Source organism: Mauremys mutica, chromosome 8 (assembly GCF_020497125.1).
Source record: "Mauremys mutica isolate MM-2020 ecotype Southern chromosome 8, ASM2049712v1, whole genome shotgun sequence".
In the NCBI taxonomy this organism is placed as follows: domain Eukaryota; kingdom Metazoa; phylum Chordata; order Testudines; family Geoemydidae; genus Mauremys; species Mauremys mutica.
Genome location: NC_059079.1, coordinates 16,755,513 through 16,775,608, shown reverse-complemented (window position 1 = coordinate 16,775,608; position 20,096 = coordinate 16,755,513). Strand labels below are relative to the sequence as shown.

The following is a 20,096-nucleotide window of genomic DNA, read 5'->3' as shown; positions in this document are numbered from 1 at the left end:
GCAATTCACTGAGCCTGACTCTGATCTCACACCACTTTGACACTGGTGTAAATTCAATGTACTTCAACTGATTTATTCTTCAGTTACCTCAGGATAAGTGACAGCAGAATTAGACACAGTAAATGTAGACTCATTGGACTTGATTTTCCACTCCCTTGCACCTTCTTTAAGTTCTTTAATCCTGTGCACAGTGGATGTAAAATGCTGCCACTGGTGTACGTGAGTGGAGAATTCTAATTTGGCAGATTCACTTTGTGATCATTTTGCACAAGTGTACATGACTTCTCAAGGTTCAAGCAGTGGAAATCAGAACCACTGGGTTTCTGAGGCATCATGTAATCAGGAGGGCAAAGGTCGATGCTCATGATTCCTTAGGAACCCAAAGGAAACTCCAGCACACCATGAGCCATCCACATGGAGCATCTGCCATTCCATGCTAATCTGCTTCCTTGATATCCTCTTCCTGAGTAGCTATGCTACCATTTACCATCCCCTCTGTACCTATGCTGGACAGTCCTCTAAGTGCTGGGAGTATTTTTAGGACATCATGAGTTTCAGCGGGAAATTCTGCAGGGGTTTCCTTTTGTTTGCAGGGTGAATTTGCATGGGTTTGTGGATGATGCAACCGAGAAACTTTTCCTGGTCGTAGAGTATGTCTACATTTAAACTGCTACAGCTGTGCCGTCGTAATGCTTTGGTGTAGATGCTACCTATGTTGATGGGAGGGGTTCTTCCATCAGCACAGGTATTCCACCTCCCAAGAGAAGATGGCTAAGTCTTCTTTTGATTTAGCGCGGCCTACACTTGAGGGTAGGCCGGCCTAGCTATGTCCCTCAGGATTGTGGATTTTTCACACCACTGAGAGATGTAGCTATGCCAATATAAATTCCCAGTGTAGACCAGCCATTCATTAAGCTTGGCTTTGCAAAGCCCTAAACCATGGGCTTTGAAATGCTGCATTCCAAGGGTGGGTGAGAGGGACAAAGCTGTACTTAGGCTTGGTGTGTACTTGAAAGTTATACAGATGCTCCCCGGGTTACGCAAACTCGATTTGTGGAAATTGGTAAGCTTTTTTTTTTGCGTGTGTAATTGTCGGAGATATGTTCCCGACTTACGCAAAATTCAACTTACGCAAGGCATTCTGGAACAGAACATTTGCGTAAATCGGGGTGCTTCTGTATCAACATAGGCGGGAGGGATAGCTCAGTGGTTTGAGCATTGGCCTGCTAAACCTAGGGTTGTGAGTTCAATCCTTGAAGAGACCACTTAGGGATCTGGGGCAAAATCAGTACTTGGTCCTGCTAGTGAAGGCAGGGGGCTAGACTCAATGACCTTTCAGGGTCCCTTCCAGTTCTATGAGATAGGTATAGCTCCATAGCTGTGTTGGTCAGGAGTGGGGGGAAAAAACTACACCCCCGCCTGGCATAGCTATGCTGACATAATCCCCAGTGTAGATGCAGCTGTGTCACTGGAGGAGTGTTTCCATCAGCATAGCTAACATTGTTTCGGGCAGGTGGTGTTCCGACATGGGTAGAAAAAACCCTTCTGTCAGCACAGGCCGTGTCTACACTACGAAGCTATGCCAGCATAACTATTCCAATTTAGCTATGCCAGTATTGTCTCCATAGTATAGACATACCCATAGATCTCTCTCACCATAAAATCCTTCTCCATGGCCTAGATATGGCTCTAAATAAATAAAGTTTGTGTGGGGGTAGTCTTGCAAGGATGATCTGAAGAAAGTATTCAGCGTTATGACTGGAACGATTGCCTGCTTTAGAACCAACCATTTTGCAAGGAGCAGTGAAGTTTTGAATTAACAGTAGCTTGTGGCACAGTCATATACAAATATAGGAAATCTGCCCACACTGATTATAATGTGCACTCTAGCACTTTTGGAGGATTTTCAAGGTTTTTCCCAGAGTGCTGGCTGGAGTGGGGAGAGCCTCCTAGTTGCTCAACTGTATTTATTTATTTATTTATTTGCATATGAGCGTGTAACAGGTTGGGGACTCACCACCTGGCGCCTCCCGCTGGTGACTCCGGGAATTAGCTCTGTCCAGGGGAGCGCCCCCTCCTGATGGTGTCCCGCTCGTCGTTCCGCCCTCGGTTGGCGTCTCTGGACCCGCATTGCTCCCTGCTCGGCGGCGTCCTCTTCGAGGCCACTGCCCTCCAGCAGTGCCTCTTAGTCCATCCGCACCCCCTTCCAGGGGTCGGTGATCAGCAATCCTACTCCCTCGCCACCATGTCCAACCACACCCTCTGAGTCCAATCCCTCTTGTCAGGGATCTGGCGTAGTGTAATGGCCACACCCTACGGCCAATGGCTGGGTGTACTGCAAGGAGGGGGGGGGGGAACCCAGGCCCGCCCTCTACTCTGGGTCCCGGCCCAGGGACCCTCTGGCAGCAGCGTTGCTGTCCTCCTTCTCTCCCTTCCTCTGTCTGTTTCCCTGGGCCGCTTCCCCTATGGCCCCTTGCACCCACTAGGCCCTTCCCTTCAGGGCGTGCTGCCTAGCGGGCTCCGGGCTAGAGCTCCCTAGCCTCCCCGAGCCTGGCCAGCACTGCGCTGTCCACGGTGCTAGTCTCCCACCCTTGGAGGCTGACCTTCCCCTCTCAAAGTCCTGGGACAGACTGCCTGCTCCCTTCCTGGGCAGCCTTCTTATAGGGCTGAGCCTGGCCCTGATTGGCTGTCTCCAAACTGGGCCCTGATTGGTTCCCAATAAGCCCTTCTTTGATTGGCTCTTGTCTGCGCAGGCACCCTGGCCTGCCGCAGCGCACACTCTCAGGGAGTGGGGCAGTCTGCCCCACTACAGAGTGCATAACTCAGTGTCAAACAGGAAAGTATATTGAAATTAAGTTGTTAACCCGGGCACTGAACCTCTGCACGAGGAAACTTTGGTGACATACAATAAATCATAAAAAATTAAGTGGCATGAAAATATTTTTAAATTCTGTTGCACAAATTAATAGAGTAGTATATTACATTGGTGCAGTAGGAATCTGAGTGATTAGCTCATGTACACCAGCCACAGAAAAATGATAGAAGAGCATCTGGATAAAGTCCATAGCTCTGGACAGTGGAATTTCATTATAAATCGGCTGGCATATGATCAAAGCAAATACAAGAAAAAATCTGATGTAATAGTCAGTACTTCACAGCAGACCACAACCACATTTCTCATAGTATCCCAAGGAGATAATCTTGATGAGAGACAACAATCCAGCAGATTTGGGCCCTGCAATGCAGTCTGCTAGCAGGAGCCTGCAGTTGGAGACCATGTTTCAGGATCTTGTTTTGAAACAATGCTGAGACAAATCACTAGAAAATGTCTTGTAGGAAACATCCGTAAAATGACAGGGGGATGAATGAACAGACAGCATCACAAGGGGCTATGAATAATTGGGAATTTGATCCTGAAATGTATCTAAAAAGTCAGGCAAAGAAAAGATTTAAACATCAGGAAGGCAATCCATGTTTTTTAATTCTTTACCCTCAGATATTTTGAGAACTTGGGCCCCAGTCCTTGATGGACAAAGTATTGTGGTGGCACTGAAGGTGTATTTGCCCAACATATTCAACGTGTTAAGAAGCAACACGAAAGTTAAGTAGTTTGTAATTTATTGAATGGTTTAGTATTTCCCTGAGAGAATGTGTAGAGGAGTGAAGAGAGCAGGAGAAGGGGAGTCAGGACTCCTGGGTTCTCTAACTTGCTGTGTTAGCGTGGACAAGTCAGTTAACCAGCCTGTACCTCAGTTTTCTCAGTTGTAAAAAGGAGATAATACTCTCCTTCGTTAGAGTCCTGTCGCTTAATTTATGTTTGTAAAGCACTTTGAGATCTTCAAATTAATAGTGTTAGAGAAATGTCAAGTCATTTTTTACAAGGTTCTTGTTTTGTGCTGTTTTGTTTGTAAGAGGAAATAAAAGGGAATAAAAACAGTGCATTTGTGTTTTTGTCAGCAGTATTTGGTGGTGTATCTACTAAACAACAAGTGTAATGCTGCCTAAAGATGCCTCAGTTTGATCTGCACAATTAAGGGTGATTATATAGAAATCATTACAAAGTTAACAGAAATATTCACTATCTCCAGGTATGCTACAAACTCATAGTATTACGAGGTATTGTTAATAAAATTTGAAAATTGTGATTTTCTGACCTGTTTTCATGACAGCAGCCACTAGTCACTTATTTCCTAGGCCAGTGGAGTCCATATACACACCAAAAGTTTACGCATTTAAGCAAAGCGCTGCACATGCATATCTTTAAGTGTGTTTAGTAGTTCCATTGATTTTAATGGAACTAGTCACATGTCAAAGGTTATGCATGAGCTTATGTGCTATGTTGCATCAGGGCTTTAGATTCCAGGTACACTGTGATGAACGTGGCTAATCCATTGAATAACAATGACTTTGGCGGTGACTTTTGACATTGACTGTGGCCTTGCTCACAAACTTGGCTACAAGATGATAACCACAAGTATTGTGGCTTAATGGAACCGAGAGTGAAGCAATTACATTACTTGCAGGCCACATTCTTTATAAACAGATCTTGAAGGAGTAGCACAGAGTATATATTAGCTCAAATCACTTCTGGCCTATTGTTAAAATGAACCCCATTTCGTCTTTCTTCTTTAGCCTTTATTAGATTATGCTATATATTAACTCCACGAGTAAAATTATAATAATGCTGTGATAGAATAGTCATATTTGTACTGAGATGATAATGATTACCATATTTAACTGTGATATAGAATGCATAGTGCTTTATACCAGAGCATTAGATTCAGTGAGATTGATTGATAGCTGTACCACATGGTATCAGGGTTTTTAAGGGGTGTGTCAATGAGATTACAGCCTATAAGAAGTTACTTTAGACCAAAACTACTATTGGAAGGATATCATTCTCTACTAAATTCTAAGCATTTTCAGATTAATTTCTATAGAAACACATTAAATGCCCTATTGATTTCAGTCCTATTAAAAACTATATCCTGCATTATTACTTACCCATGTGAGTATCTCAATAGTGTTCAAAGGAGCTAGTCACATGAGTAAAGTTAAGTATATGCTTAAGTATTTTCAAGATCGAGGCCTGAGTTTGTACTTGTGTGTGTGCTGAAATTTCTTTGGGCCCTTACAGTTTAACTTGTAATGTTTTGTGGAGTTTTATTTTTAATGATTGATCTGGATAGATCCCTTATTATAGGAATTAAAAATGGAAAATACCTATTAGCCCAGCCTGTTCCTCCCCTTCCAATGTTTAAAAAGAAAGATAAATATGCATGTTAAATGTATACGTATTTTCTGCATGGAAAAATCCATGATAGTCATATAGTCAAAAGACTAAAAGTCATTGAACCCTTAACTTGGCGAATGCAGTTCAGATAAAGTTTTCAGTTAAGCATGGCACCACTTTGTAACAGAGGGAGACAGCTAGTTGTCGTTTCCCCATACTGCTATTGTTCTGTAAGTTACAAAATAGTAGAACTGGTTGAAAAATTAAAAAACACGTTTGCAAATGTTTGAAGTTGCTTTAGTTTTCAGAGTTTAAAACAAAGCCACTTTTCATTTTTCAAATATTTTTCATAATTTTCCCCTGTAACTTTTCCAGTATTTTCATTTTTCCCAAGGAGAAGAGAAGCTGCCCTTGTGTTTGTTCTCAGTAAGGCTTAGGAGATGGTTCAAGAAATAACTAGACTTGAGCCACAGTATACCACAGTGTAATTAAGTCCAGTGCTCTTGGCGGGAAGAAGTGGTGTAAATGAGTATTATGCTAACATTAAACTTTGAAAAGATGGATTAAAAAAAATACTGGAGAAGCTAGTCAAAAATCTAAAATAAAAAATAAAAAAAATGGTGGGTGGGATTTTCTAAAGCGCTCGTCATTGGCCCGTTCTGTTCCCACCAAAATCAATGAGAGTTTTACCATTGATTTCAACAGCTGTGGACTTTTGAAAGTCCCACCCTCAAAATACCACAACAAAGCCACTGAAGAGATTCGCACAAACCATGGTCCAGGGGGAAAAAACTAGCCTGATTAAATGATAAGTTTCAAGGGGTTATTCAGAAGCCCGTAGGAGAAAATTGTCTCTGAGAGCTGAGACCTCACATTGCTAGAAAAAAAGATGTATTTAACAAACACGATCCTGAAGGGCATTCATGTCCTGCTACCTAGCTGACCCGCATTAAGTGAGCTTTTAAGGATTTTTATAGTATGAATAAAACAAAGAAAAATGTCTTTGGATTTTACAGAAAAGGGAAATTTTAATAACGGTGAGAAATTCCCTCCAAGAGTTCAGGATCACCTCTTTATAAATGTATTAAAAATTAAGGATTTGAAAAAATGGCTGCAATCACATTATATAAATATTTAGAGAACTGCTTGGTGGTTTCATTTCCTGGGCTGAGAAAGACGTTGCAGTTTAACAGTTCATTTTATGAAGGTAAAAATACATTTGAGCTCCTTTGCAAATAATATAAGCTTTGCATACGTTTTGCATAGCATTGCAGATGTCCTGCAATAAAAGCCCTAGACACCAGTCTTTGGATTTAGAGCCTTTGGCTGCAACTTTTATTGATTAAAAACCTGTGAATGAAACCACAAAGTATTGACTGTTACCTTGACTTAGTCCCTGTGGAGTCCTTTCTTAATCATCATAGACTGAGAATGTCTACTGGCATCTCAGCCTCATCCCAGTGGCAAATCCTCCCTCTGTTCTCCAGCCCTGTCCTCTGCACAAACTTCTGGCCCCACTAGTGTCCCATTCAGTCTTGTCTCTCTATTTTCCTCCTCTGAAACCATGCTAAGACTGCAGACTTTTGACCTTCAAGGACTCTGCCAACAAAGTTGTGCCAAATAATTAACCCTTAAAGGCTCAGTATCTTGGCACAAAGCCCACATAGCTAGGCAGTCTTTGCCATGACTTCACATTCTCTCAGCATGTTCAGAGGATGGTGATAACATCGTCGGCATCCCAGCCAGTCTATAAAGGCCCAGCACGTTGTGCAAAACAAGTGATTAAATGAGCCTTTATGAAGAAGTGACTCTAATGAAGGAGGGAAGACTTGTTTCATGGGGCTTGATGGCTTAGCAGAGAGGAAAAATAATTAGAACTTAACAGGAGAAAGGGGAAATGAAGAAGAAACTGGGGTCTGGCACCTACTGTACAAGATCTGTATAAGTGAAGTGGTTCCAGTTACACCAGTTTTACACTGGAGTAACATCACTGATGCCAAGGCCATGTGAGTGAGCTGAGAACCAGGACATGCTGAGTCAGGATCATATTCTGATTGAATAGCTGGTATTTTTTATCCTGTGATGAACTGTATTTAAGTCCCCGACAAAGCACACTTATGTCACCACTGGCTGTATCATCTAATCATCGGGGGCAAATTTTCAAAGGCACAAACAGGAGTTAGGCACCTAGCGCGCATAGACTAGTAATGGAAATTATACACCTTACTGCCTTTGAAAATTTCCCCTCAATATACATGATGATTGTCCTAACAGCCTTTATTTAAATGAGAGATGATTAAAAGGAAGTGGGGGAGGAAGCAACTAAGTCTCCCCTCCATGTTTTTGGTTGTGAATTTATCCAAAGCTGATGAGCCAGATCTTAGCTGCAGTGTGACAGCCACTCTAAAGTCATCTTGTGGATTCCCTCCCTGCGTAGGGATTCCTTGGGTGGAACAGAGCAGCTGTGATAGCTTCTACCCCACCACCTCCCAGCCCCTCGGAGAAGAACGGATGTTTGGATCTCGGGTTTTGGCTTGGTCCCATCTCTACTATTCTACATAACTTGGCCCTAACTCTGCCTTTAATACAGGAATCTTGTGGCATGGCTTCCCAAATACATTAAATCTCTGTCTCAAGTACTAATAATTCTTAATGAAAGTTTTTTGAGCAAAGTGCATTTTAAAGCAAATTTTAATTTCTATTTTTAAAAAGAACATCAAGGAGCAAATGTATTCATGCCCCAATGAGGACATTTAGTGGAGCCAAAAAAAAACCATGAGTCGCCCTCTGAAAGAACAAAAGAATGTTGATTAGGCATGGTGAACAATGGGGATGAAATTCTAAAGCTTCATTCAGCATGAAGGACTTGGTTTGAAGAGAGGAAATTTGCCGTGTGAGAAGTAGGCACATTCCACAGCCTGGCGGGGGAAAGTAATCCGGAGTTCACCATGCAGCCCCATATTGCATTCTGGTGTTGTAGAGTTGAGCTGCTTTGTACAGGAGCCAACTTTCAGTGGGTACCCCCCTAAAAGCAGCTTTCTCTTTTCAGAGTCCTGCAGAAGATCTCAAACCTAGTATTATTCCCACTATACATGCATGGAATTCTTACTGAAATTACTGGGAGCTCTGGACACATAAAGAGAGCAAGATACTTCTAATGCTCTGGGGCTGCTGCTTATTACATTGACGAATTATCTTACTGTTCCTTTGTGCTCCCCACATCTGTTCCTTGTGTCCACCTGTTGTGTCTCGACTTAGTAACATAGACTGGGAGCTCTTTGGGGCAAGGACCATCTTTTTGTTACCTGTGCATTAGAAGGCTTTGAGCTAGTCCCACTCAGGGCCGGCTCTAGGTTTTTTGCCGCCCCAAGCAAAAAAAATTTTGGTGGATGTTCCAGCTTCCTCTGGATCACTAGGCTGGGGCAAACCATTCCCCTACAATACAAGTGTGAGTAGGAAACGCTGAGTGTTTGAAACTCCTGGGAGCTAATTCTTCTTTGCCCTACACCTTGTGTAGTCATTTATACCTGTGCAAAGGGAGTGCAAAAACTACCACCAAATCAGCATAGTAATGCACTACATCTGTCTTACATTTGCTTTGCACTGGTGTTGATGACTGCACAAGAAGCAAGACGATGAGGAATCAATCACCTAGAGGTTCCTCTCTCCCCTGCAGGGGGAATTGCCACATAAGAGAGAATGGAGCCTGTGGTTCACTATTCTGTTGGGGATGCATGAGTCAGAATAAAATCCAGCTCACTTGTATGGGTTTTGCAGTCCTAAGAGGAGTAAAAAATAGTAAAACCATATTTCAGTCACCATAGTGAGCAGGTACAACTGATAGACAGAAGGTGCAGATCTGCTGAGTAAGTAGGTGCCATTTTTATATACCGTATTTATCGGCGTATAACACGCACTTTTTTCCCCTGAAAATAGGGGGCAAATGATGTGTGCGTGTTATACGCCGATATAACCTTAACAGGGCCGGCTCTAGGATTTCTGCCCCAGGCAGAAAAGAAAAGCGCCGCCCCCCCCCCCCCGGCGCGGAGCGGCGCCCTAGCCCCTGCCCCACTCCCGAGCAGCGCGGCCCTAGCCCCCCCCCCCAGCGGCCCGAGCCCCCGCCCTCTCCCCCCCCCCAGCGGCGGGGCCTGAGCCCCGAGCCCCGGCCTGCGCGAGCCCCCACCTCCCGAGCGGCGCGGCCCGGCCCTAGCCCCCTCCCGAGCGGCCCGGCCCGAGCTGCCTTAGCCCCCGCGCCCCTCCAGAGCGGCCCGAGACCCCGTCCTCCCTCCCTCCCCCGAGCGGCCCTGGCCCTAGCCCCCGCCCCCCTCCCGAGCGGCCCGGCCAGAGCCGCCTTAGCCCCCGCCCCCCTCCCGAGCGGCCCGCGACCCCGTCCCCGTCCCCCCCCCCCCCCCCGAGCGGCCCTAACCCGCGGAGCACCGCCCTAGCCCCCGCCCCCCTCCCGAGCGGCGCGGCCCGGCCCGGCCCGAACCCCCGAGCGGCCTTAGTCCCCGACCCCCTCCCGAGCGGCCCGAGATCCCGTCCCCCCTCCCCCCTTATTTGAAATTTATTTGAAATTTAAGTTTTTTTCCTGAAATTTCCCCCTTAAAATGAAGGTGCGTGTTATACGCCTGTGTGTGTTATACGCCGATAAATACGGTAGTCACTTTTCAGAGGAGAACTGCACTTTGACACCATCCTGATGTCTTCTCTTTCATCCTCTCACAAGTGTCAGCAAGGCAGGTGCTTCATGGGAGATGGGTGGGTGGGTGTGTTGGTACAGTTTAAAACTTTGCACATGCTTCCTTATTGATGGTCTCGCTTTCCAGTGGAATTGTTGGTGTAGTAAACTTATTGAACAGAATTCTTTTTAAAATGGCAAGAACGCTTTAGAATGGCAGTGACATAGAATTACTGTGTCAGAGCCTGTCACAGCTGGGAGAATTGAGGTTTGATGTTTGGAGCACGAGTTATAACCAAATCACCGTTGAGGGTGGTAGTGGGGGCGGTATAAGGAAAAAATACTAAGATCTTCGTATGTCACATTGAATTTTTACTTGTTTTTGTAAATTATAGTGTCAAGAGTGTGTGTGCAACCCAGAGTTTTCATGTTGAGGTAAATGCTAATGCTTCTGTTTTTTGCAGAAATCTTCTGTACGTCTACCCTCAGAGCCTTAACTTTGCCAACCGGCAGGGCTCTGCCAGGAATATCACTGTGAAAGTCCAGTTTATGTACGGAGAGGATCCAAGCAATGCCATGCCAGTAAGGAATATGCTTTGCTTTCAGTTCCTGTAACTGCTGGGTGCTGCCAATATAAAATGTTACCATCTGCACTGCAGCCAGAACGGTGGTGCAGTAACTAACAATGCTCTGAAAAGATCTTTCAGGATGACTGTTTCTGTTGGAATTAAAATAAGAGCATTTCAGAACACAACACGCATTTAAATGCAGTTTGTCAAGCAGCTGAGTTGCAACTGATGTTCCAGAGCCAGGCTCAGGAAGTCTGTAGTGGTCACCCTTGAGGCTGGTAATGTAATATTTTTGCTTCAGTGGCAAAAAAAAAAAAAAAAAAGAATCTTATGTTCTGCTCTTATTCAGGGTCGGATTCTCAGCCAACAGAGCTCGCTGAATTACACCTGCTGAGGATCTCTCTGTGGGTTCCTTCTCCCTTTCCCACGTTCACACTCCCATTCTTTTGTCCTCTCTGTTCCCCTTGCTTCCTTCCTCCTGGTGTTGCCCAACGGAGAATGAGGGCTAGCTGTTCCACATGGCCTCGTCGGCCAAGTCTTCAGCTGGCCCCACTCCACCCAATTTTTGTAACTGGGTTTATGAAATAATTTTTCGAAGGATCAAGAAGAAAGATGTTGTATAGCAATGAAGAGCCAAATTCTCAGCTGGTGTAAATCGGCACCGCTCCATTGACTTCAGTTTACAGCAGCTGAGGATCTGGCCCTGAGTCTCAAACAATGTAGAACTCTGGCACAAATTCTAACGCTTCTTATGTTGTGTTTCTGCAGGTTATCTTTGGTAAATCTAGCTGTCCTGAATTTTCAAAAGAAGCATACACAACGGTAGTATATCATAACAGGTAAAATACAAAAGCTGCTTTTAAAAAACGATTGGACTTAGTTCACCACGATGCTACTCCACTCAAGTCAGAGGAGTTTTACTGGTGTGAATGTGGAGCAATGTAATGTGAATCTGACTCATTACTGTTTATTTAATACTGATAATACGCTCAATGCTTATCATATATAAAAAAATAAAGACAGCACCTAATACTCCAGTTGTACTTTTACAGAGACTGAGGGCCAGAGTCTGCTCTCATAGGGGTATAAATCAGGAGTATTCTGTGTAAAACTGATGTGAGAGGTGAATCGAATCCTAAAAGGTTCCTTCTCGCAAGACACTGAGCACATCAGCCTGATCCAGCGAAACACTTAAGCACAAGCGTAAAGTTAGGTATATCAGTCAATGGGGACTATTCATGTGCTGAAGTTAAGCACATGCTCAGAGTACTTGTTAGCTTGCAGTTTTGAGCCCAAAATTCTGACTCAGACACTCTTACTCAAACTAATCATCCTTATTCATGAAAATAGTCCCATTAAAGCCAGTGGCCCTACCGGAGGTAAGGAGTACTAACCCGAGTAAGGATTGCACAAGTTGGCCCCAGTTCTGCATTTGTTCACAACCTCATGCATTTACAGAAATGCACTGAAGGACAAGGCTCTTACTTTAGTGGGACTGGGGTTGGACTCTGATTGCAATGTATAAAATTAGTGAAAATTGTATTCCGTATGGTTCTAACTTTAAATAAGCAGACAATTGGTAGTTTGATACAAAAATCAAGCATGAAATCCTGGCCTCATTGAAGTCAGTGGATGATTTACAAGGATTTCATGCCAGATCTATGTGCTTGCTTTTTGCTGAAAATAGAATGAACATCTCATTTGAAAATTGACCTAATCTATAATTATTAGCATTTACTCAAAAACAATTAAATAACAGGTCAACCTGTGGAACTCCTAGCGTGAGGAGGTTGTGAAGGCTAGGACTATAACAGGGTTTAAAAGAGAACTAGATAAATTCATGGAGGTTAAGTCCATTAATGGCTATTAGCCAGGATAGGTAAGGAATGGTGTCCCTAGCCTCTGTTTGTCAGAGGGTGGAGATGGATGGCAGGAGAAGTCTATGTACTCCAGTTGTCCTTTATATTTCCAAAAAGCAAATTCATTTATTCATTTTCTTTTTAGAATAATGCATACTTTTAATTATTTTTATTAGTAGACAGAAAAAATGCCTTTGTTGATCGCAAAGATATTTATGAAAATGAGCAAAAATGCTGATAAATTATAGATCTGCTTCCAGCTTAAAGTGGCATGAGGTCCAGGAATGTATCGTTTAAATTCTGGACCACTGCTAAAATAGTGCTGTTGGTCCAAAGAACCTGTGAGCATTTTAATGTTTAATATTAGTCAATCAAAAATTGGGAATATTTTTATGAAGCTTTTCCAACAGGCACTATTGAATATCTCTCATACAACAGGGGCTAACAATGTCTGCTATAAATACTTGTACAGCCTAGAGTTATGGCCTTCCAGAAATGTGTAGACTTCATTTCCATTTCTTATGGTTCGCAACACATAGGACATCTTAAAAATCAAATCGTTCTGATTACCCTTGTACCTCTTCCCCATTTCAACTCTTACCTTCTTTCCAAAGCCACAATCTCTAGAATGGTTAAAGCTATAACAAATGCTGTTAAAACCTAAGATTTTCAAAGGAGCCCAAATTCCAGTGAAATTCACTAGGACAATGGTTTTTAACATTTTTTCATTTGTGGACTCCTGAAAATTTTCAAGTGGAGGTGCTGACCCCTTTGGAAATTTTAGACATAGTCTGCAGACCCTCAGAGGTCTGGGGATCCCAGGTTGAAAACCACTGCATGAGGAGATGAGCACCTCACATTCTTAGGGTCTGGATTCACTGCAGTATTAACTCTGGTGATCGGCACCCAGGTTAGCCTATTCCCGAGTGTAAGCAGCCACACTGCAAAGCCAGACTCAAATTATTGTGTTCTCACTGGTGCTGTACTCCCCCATGTTTGTTGCTAAGATTCCTGAGGGCACATCCTATGATTTTTTGTAGTGCCATAAGCTGAGCTGCTCTATGATGCTTTCCCAGTGAATTGTGGGGAATTCATCTGTCCTCTGGGCACATGGGGGAATTGTGGGAAGGCACTGGAAGACTATCAGCATTCAAGTTATTTAGCCTGCATCTGCACTGCAGCATGAGTGGGTTACTAACCTGAGTGAAAGCGGCTCTCAGGCTTTCACCTGTGGCTCCAGCCTGGCCATCCAGACGACAGGCAGAGCGCCCTCCGCGGCATGCTGCCCCAAGCGCGCGCTTGGCACGCTGGGGTCTGGAGCCGGCCCTGTCAGAAAGTAAAACTTTTAATCTTCTGAGGAACTCCATTTATTTCCTTCTTTGCACAAAGGGTTCAATCTAAATCAATCTAAAAAGGATTTTGGAAAAAATAAAGGTGAAGCAACTAAGCGTGGTTTATCTGAATGTCAGTAATAATCCTAATTACAGAATTTGAATTGGTAACTGAGTTGATGATTTTGTTTCTAAACAGGTCGCCTGATTTTCATGAAGAAATCAAAATTAAACTCCCTGCCACTTTAACTGATCATCACCACCTGCTTTTTACTTTTTATCATGTCAGTTGCCAACAAAAACAAAACACTCCTCTTGAGACGCCAGTTGGATACACTGTAAGTATTTTTCTTTCTGTCTTGCTTTCAACAAAATCAAATTTTGATCCAAAGCAGGATATATTGATAATGAATGTATTTGTTTTTATTTTACTCAGCATTGTCACATCATTATATGACATAATTTGAATAGTGCTTCAACTTGTAAAAGTCTAGAATGGCCACTAATCACACATTAGCCATGTTTCCATCCAGAAAATGTTTTCTGTGAAATTCAACCCTGTAGGACTCAATATAATGTGTTGTTTTTTCCCCTCCTCTTAAAGTGGATACCAATGCTTCAAAATGGACGTTTGAAGACTGGTCAGTTCTGCCTACCTGTTTCATTGGAAAAACCACCACAGGCTTATTCTGTGCTTTCTCCAGAGGTCAGTTATTGCTCATGCTGAAATCCCTCAGCAGAAAATATAAGGGAAAAGCTATAGAAAAAATTGAAATTCTTAGGCTATTTCTTGAAAGCTGTTAACTCTAAAAAGTGCTGTGTGTATCATCTGACAGTAAAATTGAGTTAGTATTTTAATTAGAAGAACCTTAGCTCTACAAAGGAGGTGCTTTCTCTTTTCCTGCAGGTAATGCCTCAGGTGTCTTACATGAGTTAATGATTTTATTAACTTCCTATAGGTGCCCCTTCCTGGAATGAAGTGGGTAGATAATCACAAAGGAGTTTTCAATGTAGAAGTTGTTGCCGTATCATCCATCCACACACAGGTAACTATTAATAGTGGACTTAGTCACACATGTAGCTTGATAGTCATTTGACAACGGCAACAATGAATCTCCGACTTGTAATAAATGTGTAATAAACTCATGTCAATTTCAATGAAAGCTTAAAGTAACAAAGGATGTAAAGTTCTGAGAGGACTGAAAACAGAACCGTTGCTCCAGTTCTGCTGACAGTGCATCCTGATAACTGCCATTGAGGTCAGTGGGAATTTTGGGTGCATACCTAAGGGCAGAACGTCCTGCAACACTTTCAGCTTCTCGGCCTGTGGCCTATATCCTTGTAATTTTAGATACCGTGTACTACTCGGATCTCAGACTTTCATTTTTTTCCTCTTTATCTTTCTTTTCCTTTCCTAAATGTGTCCTCTTCCAATTGTACTTGAACTACAACATGAAACTGCACTCCTTTTGACTAATAAATACTTCACATATTTTATTTTGAAGTCCCAGGTTTCTTTTTGGATGTTTTTACATATTGTGTTATTTTATTTGTGATGTGGTTGGAGGTGGGGGTTTGCATGTGCTTTTTGTTTTGTTGCTAAATTCTCAATGAATGGGTTACTTAAGATAGATCCATTGAGACTTTGAAAGTAACACATTTATAAATATCATTATTTGTGTGTAGGACCCTTACCTCGACAAATTCTTTGCACTTGTTCATGCTCTGGATGAGCACATGTTCCCTGTGCGAATAGGAGACATGAGAATTATGGAGAACAATTTGGAAAATGAATTGAAGAGCAGCATTTCAGCTTTAAATTCATCTCAGCTGGAGCCGGTAGTGCGATTTCTTCACCTCCTGCTTGACAAGCTGATTCTTCTGGTAGTGAGACCTCCTGTCATTGCAGGCCAAATAGGTATTTTCTTGAAGTTTTATACAAACACAGTTGGTAAACTGACGCCTTCAACTTTATTATATTTATGTAGAAATTAAAACAGTCCCATATTCATTCCAACATTTTAGGAATGCAAATATACAATGTATCCTCAAAATAAAACATGCTGGCATCTGGATCCATAGTGATACATACTAGAAATATCTAACGCCAAGATTTTTCCAAAGTGACTTATGAGTAGGGTGACCTGACATCCTGATGTTAGGGGGTTTGTCTTATATATGCAACTCTATCCCCCTTCCTCATCCCCTGAAAAAAAAGTTTTTCGATTTTGCAACTTGCTATCTGGTCACCCTTATTATGAGTTATGATGCCCAATTTAAGATGCTTAAAGAGACCTGATTTTCAGAGGATTGGGTGCTCAGCACTTTCTGAAAACCAGGACCTATTAAGGTGTCACCAAGCTGAGCACCTAAAGTTTGAGACCCCCAACATCCCTAGTCACCTTGAAAAATCTTGGCCTAGCTAAGATTAGATTTAGATGCTCTTTGTTCATAAGGACATAAGAACGGCCATACTGGGTCAGACCAAAGGCCCATCTAGCCAGTATCCTGTCTACTGACAGTGGCCAATACCAGGTGCCCCAGAGGGAATGAACAGAACAGGTAATCACCAAGTGATCCATCCCCTGTCGCCCATCCCCAGCTTCTGGCAAACAGAGGCTAGGGACACCATCCCTGCCCAGCTTGGCTAATAGTCATTGATGGACCTATCCTCCATGAACTTATCTAGTTAGAATCATAGACTATCAGGGTGGGAAGGGACCGCAGGAGGTCATCTAGTCCAACCCCCTCCTCATAATGTAGTCATTATGGAGCTGATCCTGCCAGCAGTAATTCCACCCTTTGCCTCCACCACAAGCAATGCAGCTCCTCACAGCTCTCTGTTATGGGCTGGGCTTTAATGGTATAATTGAGCACTTAGTGGAATCTGTCAGTATTTAAAGTCCTACAGTTCAAACACGGGTGAAGAATTTACTGCTGTACTTACTGTCCACAGTGTGCCCAGGGGATTGTTTGATTAGATAGACTAAGTGAGCAAGTTTGTTCAGGTATGGTGTGCTTCTGATAAGCAAGTTACTTTTCACTCCTGGAGCACCCACAATAAATATATACAGTTGGAATTTACCGGTGGCTGCCTTTGAAAGTGAATGAGACTTGTGCTCTGAGGTCATGTAGATACTTACCCATGCTGTATGTAGGTATGATCTTGAATAGACAGGAATAGGATTAATACATTTTGGATGAGGTTGATGATGTAGGTGAAATAGACTTGAAAATTAAATAGCGTGACCTCTGCACCATTTGTGCAGTGATATGTATTGTATGCCAGTTCTGAGATTCAGCTTGTCTTCTGAAAGGAGGAAGGATTTCAAGTGTAAATGTCAGCTTATATAGTACAGGCATTGGGTCCTTTTGTGCTTTTAGAGATCCAACACTGTCTTCATTGAAGTTATTTTGGATTTATATCAGTGTAAGTGAGAGCAGAATTTGGCTCATTCTTATTAAAACGTCGCATCCCAAATAGTAACCATTTTAAATCTTAGGACCTGGTTTTCATTTGCACTAATACTTATTAGACCACTCTAGTATAAAGAGGTCTTAGATGAAAATGATATTCAAGCCCTCATTGTTTAAAACTATAGGTTGAGATTTTCAAAGCAATCTAATGAATTTAGACATAATGGAAGATATGTCAAAATCCCCTAAATGTCTTTGAACATCACTAATGATTTTCTTTTTTATTTGGGAAAGGGTGTTTTTTTGAAACATGAAGAGTGGCTCTATTTTTGAAAAAAGCTCTCTTGTTCCACAAGTGTTTTTTGTTTTGGGCTCATGAAACTAGGGGCTGCCTATGGTCATAAACTGGTTCCAGCTACAAACATGGGTCTGCCCATATCTTACTAGCTTATAGCCACATTAGGCTTTCTGTGTACTCATTTTTAGAACATAACCGGTTCAGATACACAACTTGGAGTTCTTGTTGCTACATTTCATACTTCAGTTGCAGCTTGACTGCAGCAAAACTGTTAATGGAAAAGAATGCTGTGAACATCCCGAGGATTTTATCTTTTCATTAACTCGCGGCCAGAGCTTGCTCCCATTGCAATCAGTGGCAAAACTTCAGTTGATTCCAGTGTTCTAGGACTGATCCCTAACACCATTACATTTTATATTAAACCAAATGGAGGCTTATCACGACAGCTTGTATCTGCTCCTTAAACTGTTTGTTAGAGCTGGTCCAAATTTCAAGTAAAATACTTTATAAGAAACTTTTTCTGTTTTATGACCTGCTCTGCAGTTTATCTTTTAAGTGATGAATGGAATGAGGATTTATAGTGTGATCACAGGTACTGTTAAACTCTTATAACCAAACTTCTCATCTTACTTTTTTCAGTTAACCTGGGTCAAGCATCTTTTGAAGCGATGGCATCAATCATAAACAGACTCCACAAAAACTTAGAAGGAAACCAGGACCAGCATGGCAGAAACAACCTTCTCACTTCCTATATTTATTATGTTTTTCGTCTACCAAATACCTATCCCAATTCACCTTCACCAGGTATCTTCACTGCTTGTTTTTAAAACACATTTTATTGAGAAATTAGAATTGCGTTTTTTGAAAGAGCTTTGTTATACATAGCTGAATGTGGGAGAGAGTCTTGTTCCTTGTTTAGAACAGGTGCTAGAAACCATCCCTGCTGGGTTACATCTCGGTCGTTAGCTTGCTGTATGACTCAGTGAACCCATCTGTACAATGGGTTTAATAGTGCTTGCCTACTTCGAAGGCTTAATCAGTTAATGTTTGTAAGGTGTGTCGAGAGTGTCAGATGGGCAGTGTTGTATAACTGCAAAGCATACGTAGCAGAAGACTTTTTTTTTGGGAGTAAATGTATTCTTTTGTGAATGTACACATAAACTCATATTCTCCAGATTGGACAGACTGGGCTTGACACAAATCTGGAGTGGAATTAATGTGACATTAAGCCATGTTTGTGACCCCGCCCCAGGCTTGGGGTTGGCAAATAGCAGCGTGATTCCAAGCACAAGATAGAGCAGCTTGAAGGCTGCTTTATCTTACACCAGTTGCCAGCAGTCCCCAGGGGCCATTCCAATAGTCAGGGATCAGTGGACAGAATGGCGTTCTGACCATGCCCCCTTTTTCCCAGCCACATCCCCTATACTGGAGAGCCAGGTGTGGGGATGGCACAGGAGCTGCTACAGCTACCCTATGCCATCGGAGGAGTCCCCTGCTGCCCGGATCCACCAGGTATGCAGATGCTTTGCAGCAGCAGACTGGTGCAAAGCAGCCACTCTGTGGCCATGATTTATAACGTTACAAGATGTTCTCTTGTGTGAAATTGTAGGTCCCAGTGGTTTGGGGGGATCCGTGCATTATGCTACTATGGCTCGATCAGCCGTCCGACCAGCAAGCCTTAACTTGAATCGCTCAAGGAGTCTTAGTAACAGCAATCCGGATATATCTGGGACTCCGACCTCACCAGATGATGAAGTACGGTCAATCATTGGAAGTAAGGTACGATTGCACCACTAAGGCTCCTAGGAAACTCCACATTTCTCTTCAATCTTAAAACAAATGAAGAAGGAACTGTAACGTTTGTCCTGTCAAAAAGAAATCTATATTCACTCATCCTTACTGATGACCCCTTCCCTATGCTGGGAAAGTCGCTGGCATCTTGCTCCCAGAACACATGCCACTGTTTCTGTTTGACTTGCTAAAGACCCCTAAGAGGAAAGAGAAACATGTACCAATCAGATATTACCCTGTCTCCTGACAAGTGTTCCCTGTAAAGACATGGTGGCTGACAGGGCCGGCTTTAGCAAGTGCAGGGCCCGATTCGTACTCACCCGGCGGCGCTCTGGGTCTTCGGTGGCACTTTGACAGCGGGTCCTTCACTCGCTGCAGGTCTTCGGCGGCACTCAAGGACCCACCGCTGAAGACCCGGAGCGAGTGAAGGGCCCGCTGCCGAAATGCCACCGAAGTCCTGGAGCGCCACTGGGTGAGTAAAAATTAAAAAGGCATCAGCACAGGACCCGATTCCAGGGAATCGGGCGAATCGGCCTAAAGCCGGCCCTGGGGGCTGAGGGGACGGGACTCTTTTTTATTGTATATATATTCTCTGGCCCGCCTCTGGTATAAAGTGTCACAGCCCCTCCCCACCAGCACCACCACCCTTCATTCTTCCAGCATGGATTATCTTGAAAGAACTTTTACACCCAGTCCTTGAAAAATCAACTAATCAAGTTCGTTAGTAAAGTCACACACCTGGGTCAGTTTGACATTTGTCAATCCTGTATTTAAAGAAAGGCAGGGGAGGCTTGGTCTGAGACAGAGATGTCACTAATTTTTGAATGACTAAAAATGTAATTTTCTCACCAGACAGAAGACAAGATAAGTTCTGTTTGGTGAATCATTATTTAAAATAAATAAATAAAGCAAGGACGAGA

General features: G+C 43.0%; 1 protein-coding gene across 4 annotated transcripts in view; it reads left to right on the top strand.

The window, feature by feature from the left end:
- DOCK7 (dedicator of cytokinesis 7) overlaps positions 1–20,096 on the top strand; it is a 144,806-nt gene that overhangs the window by 67,206 nt on the left and 57,504 nt on the right. For all 4 annotated transcript variants that reach the window (XM_045026751.1, XM_045026750.1, XM_045026749.1 and 1 more), the window contains exons 15-22: positions 10,376–10,493; positions 11,249–11,319; positions 13,870–14,008; positions 14,275–14,376; positions 14,630–14,716; positions 15,357–15,588; positions 18,025–18,189; positions 18,995–19,164. In XM_045026751.1, the coding sequence (XP_044882686.1) occupies positions 10,376–10,493; positions 11,249–11,319; positions 13,870–14,008; positions 14,275–14,376; positions 14,630–14,716; positions 15,357–15,588; positions 18,025–18,189; positions 18,995–19,164 (1,084 nt within the window). The remainder of the gene's footprint in view (positions 1–10,375; positions 10,494–11,248; positions 11,320–13,869; positions 14,009–14,274; positions 14,377–14,629; positions 14,717–15,356; positions 15,589–18,024; positions 18,190–18,994; positions 19,165–20,096) is intronic.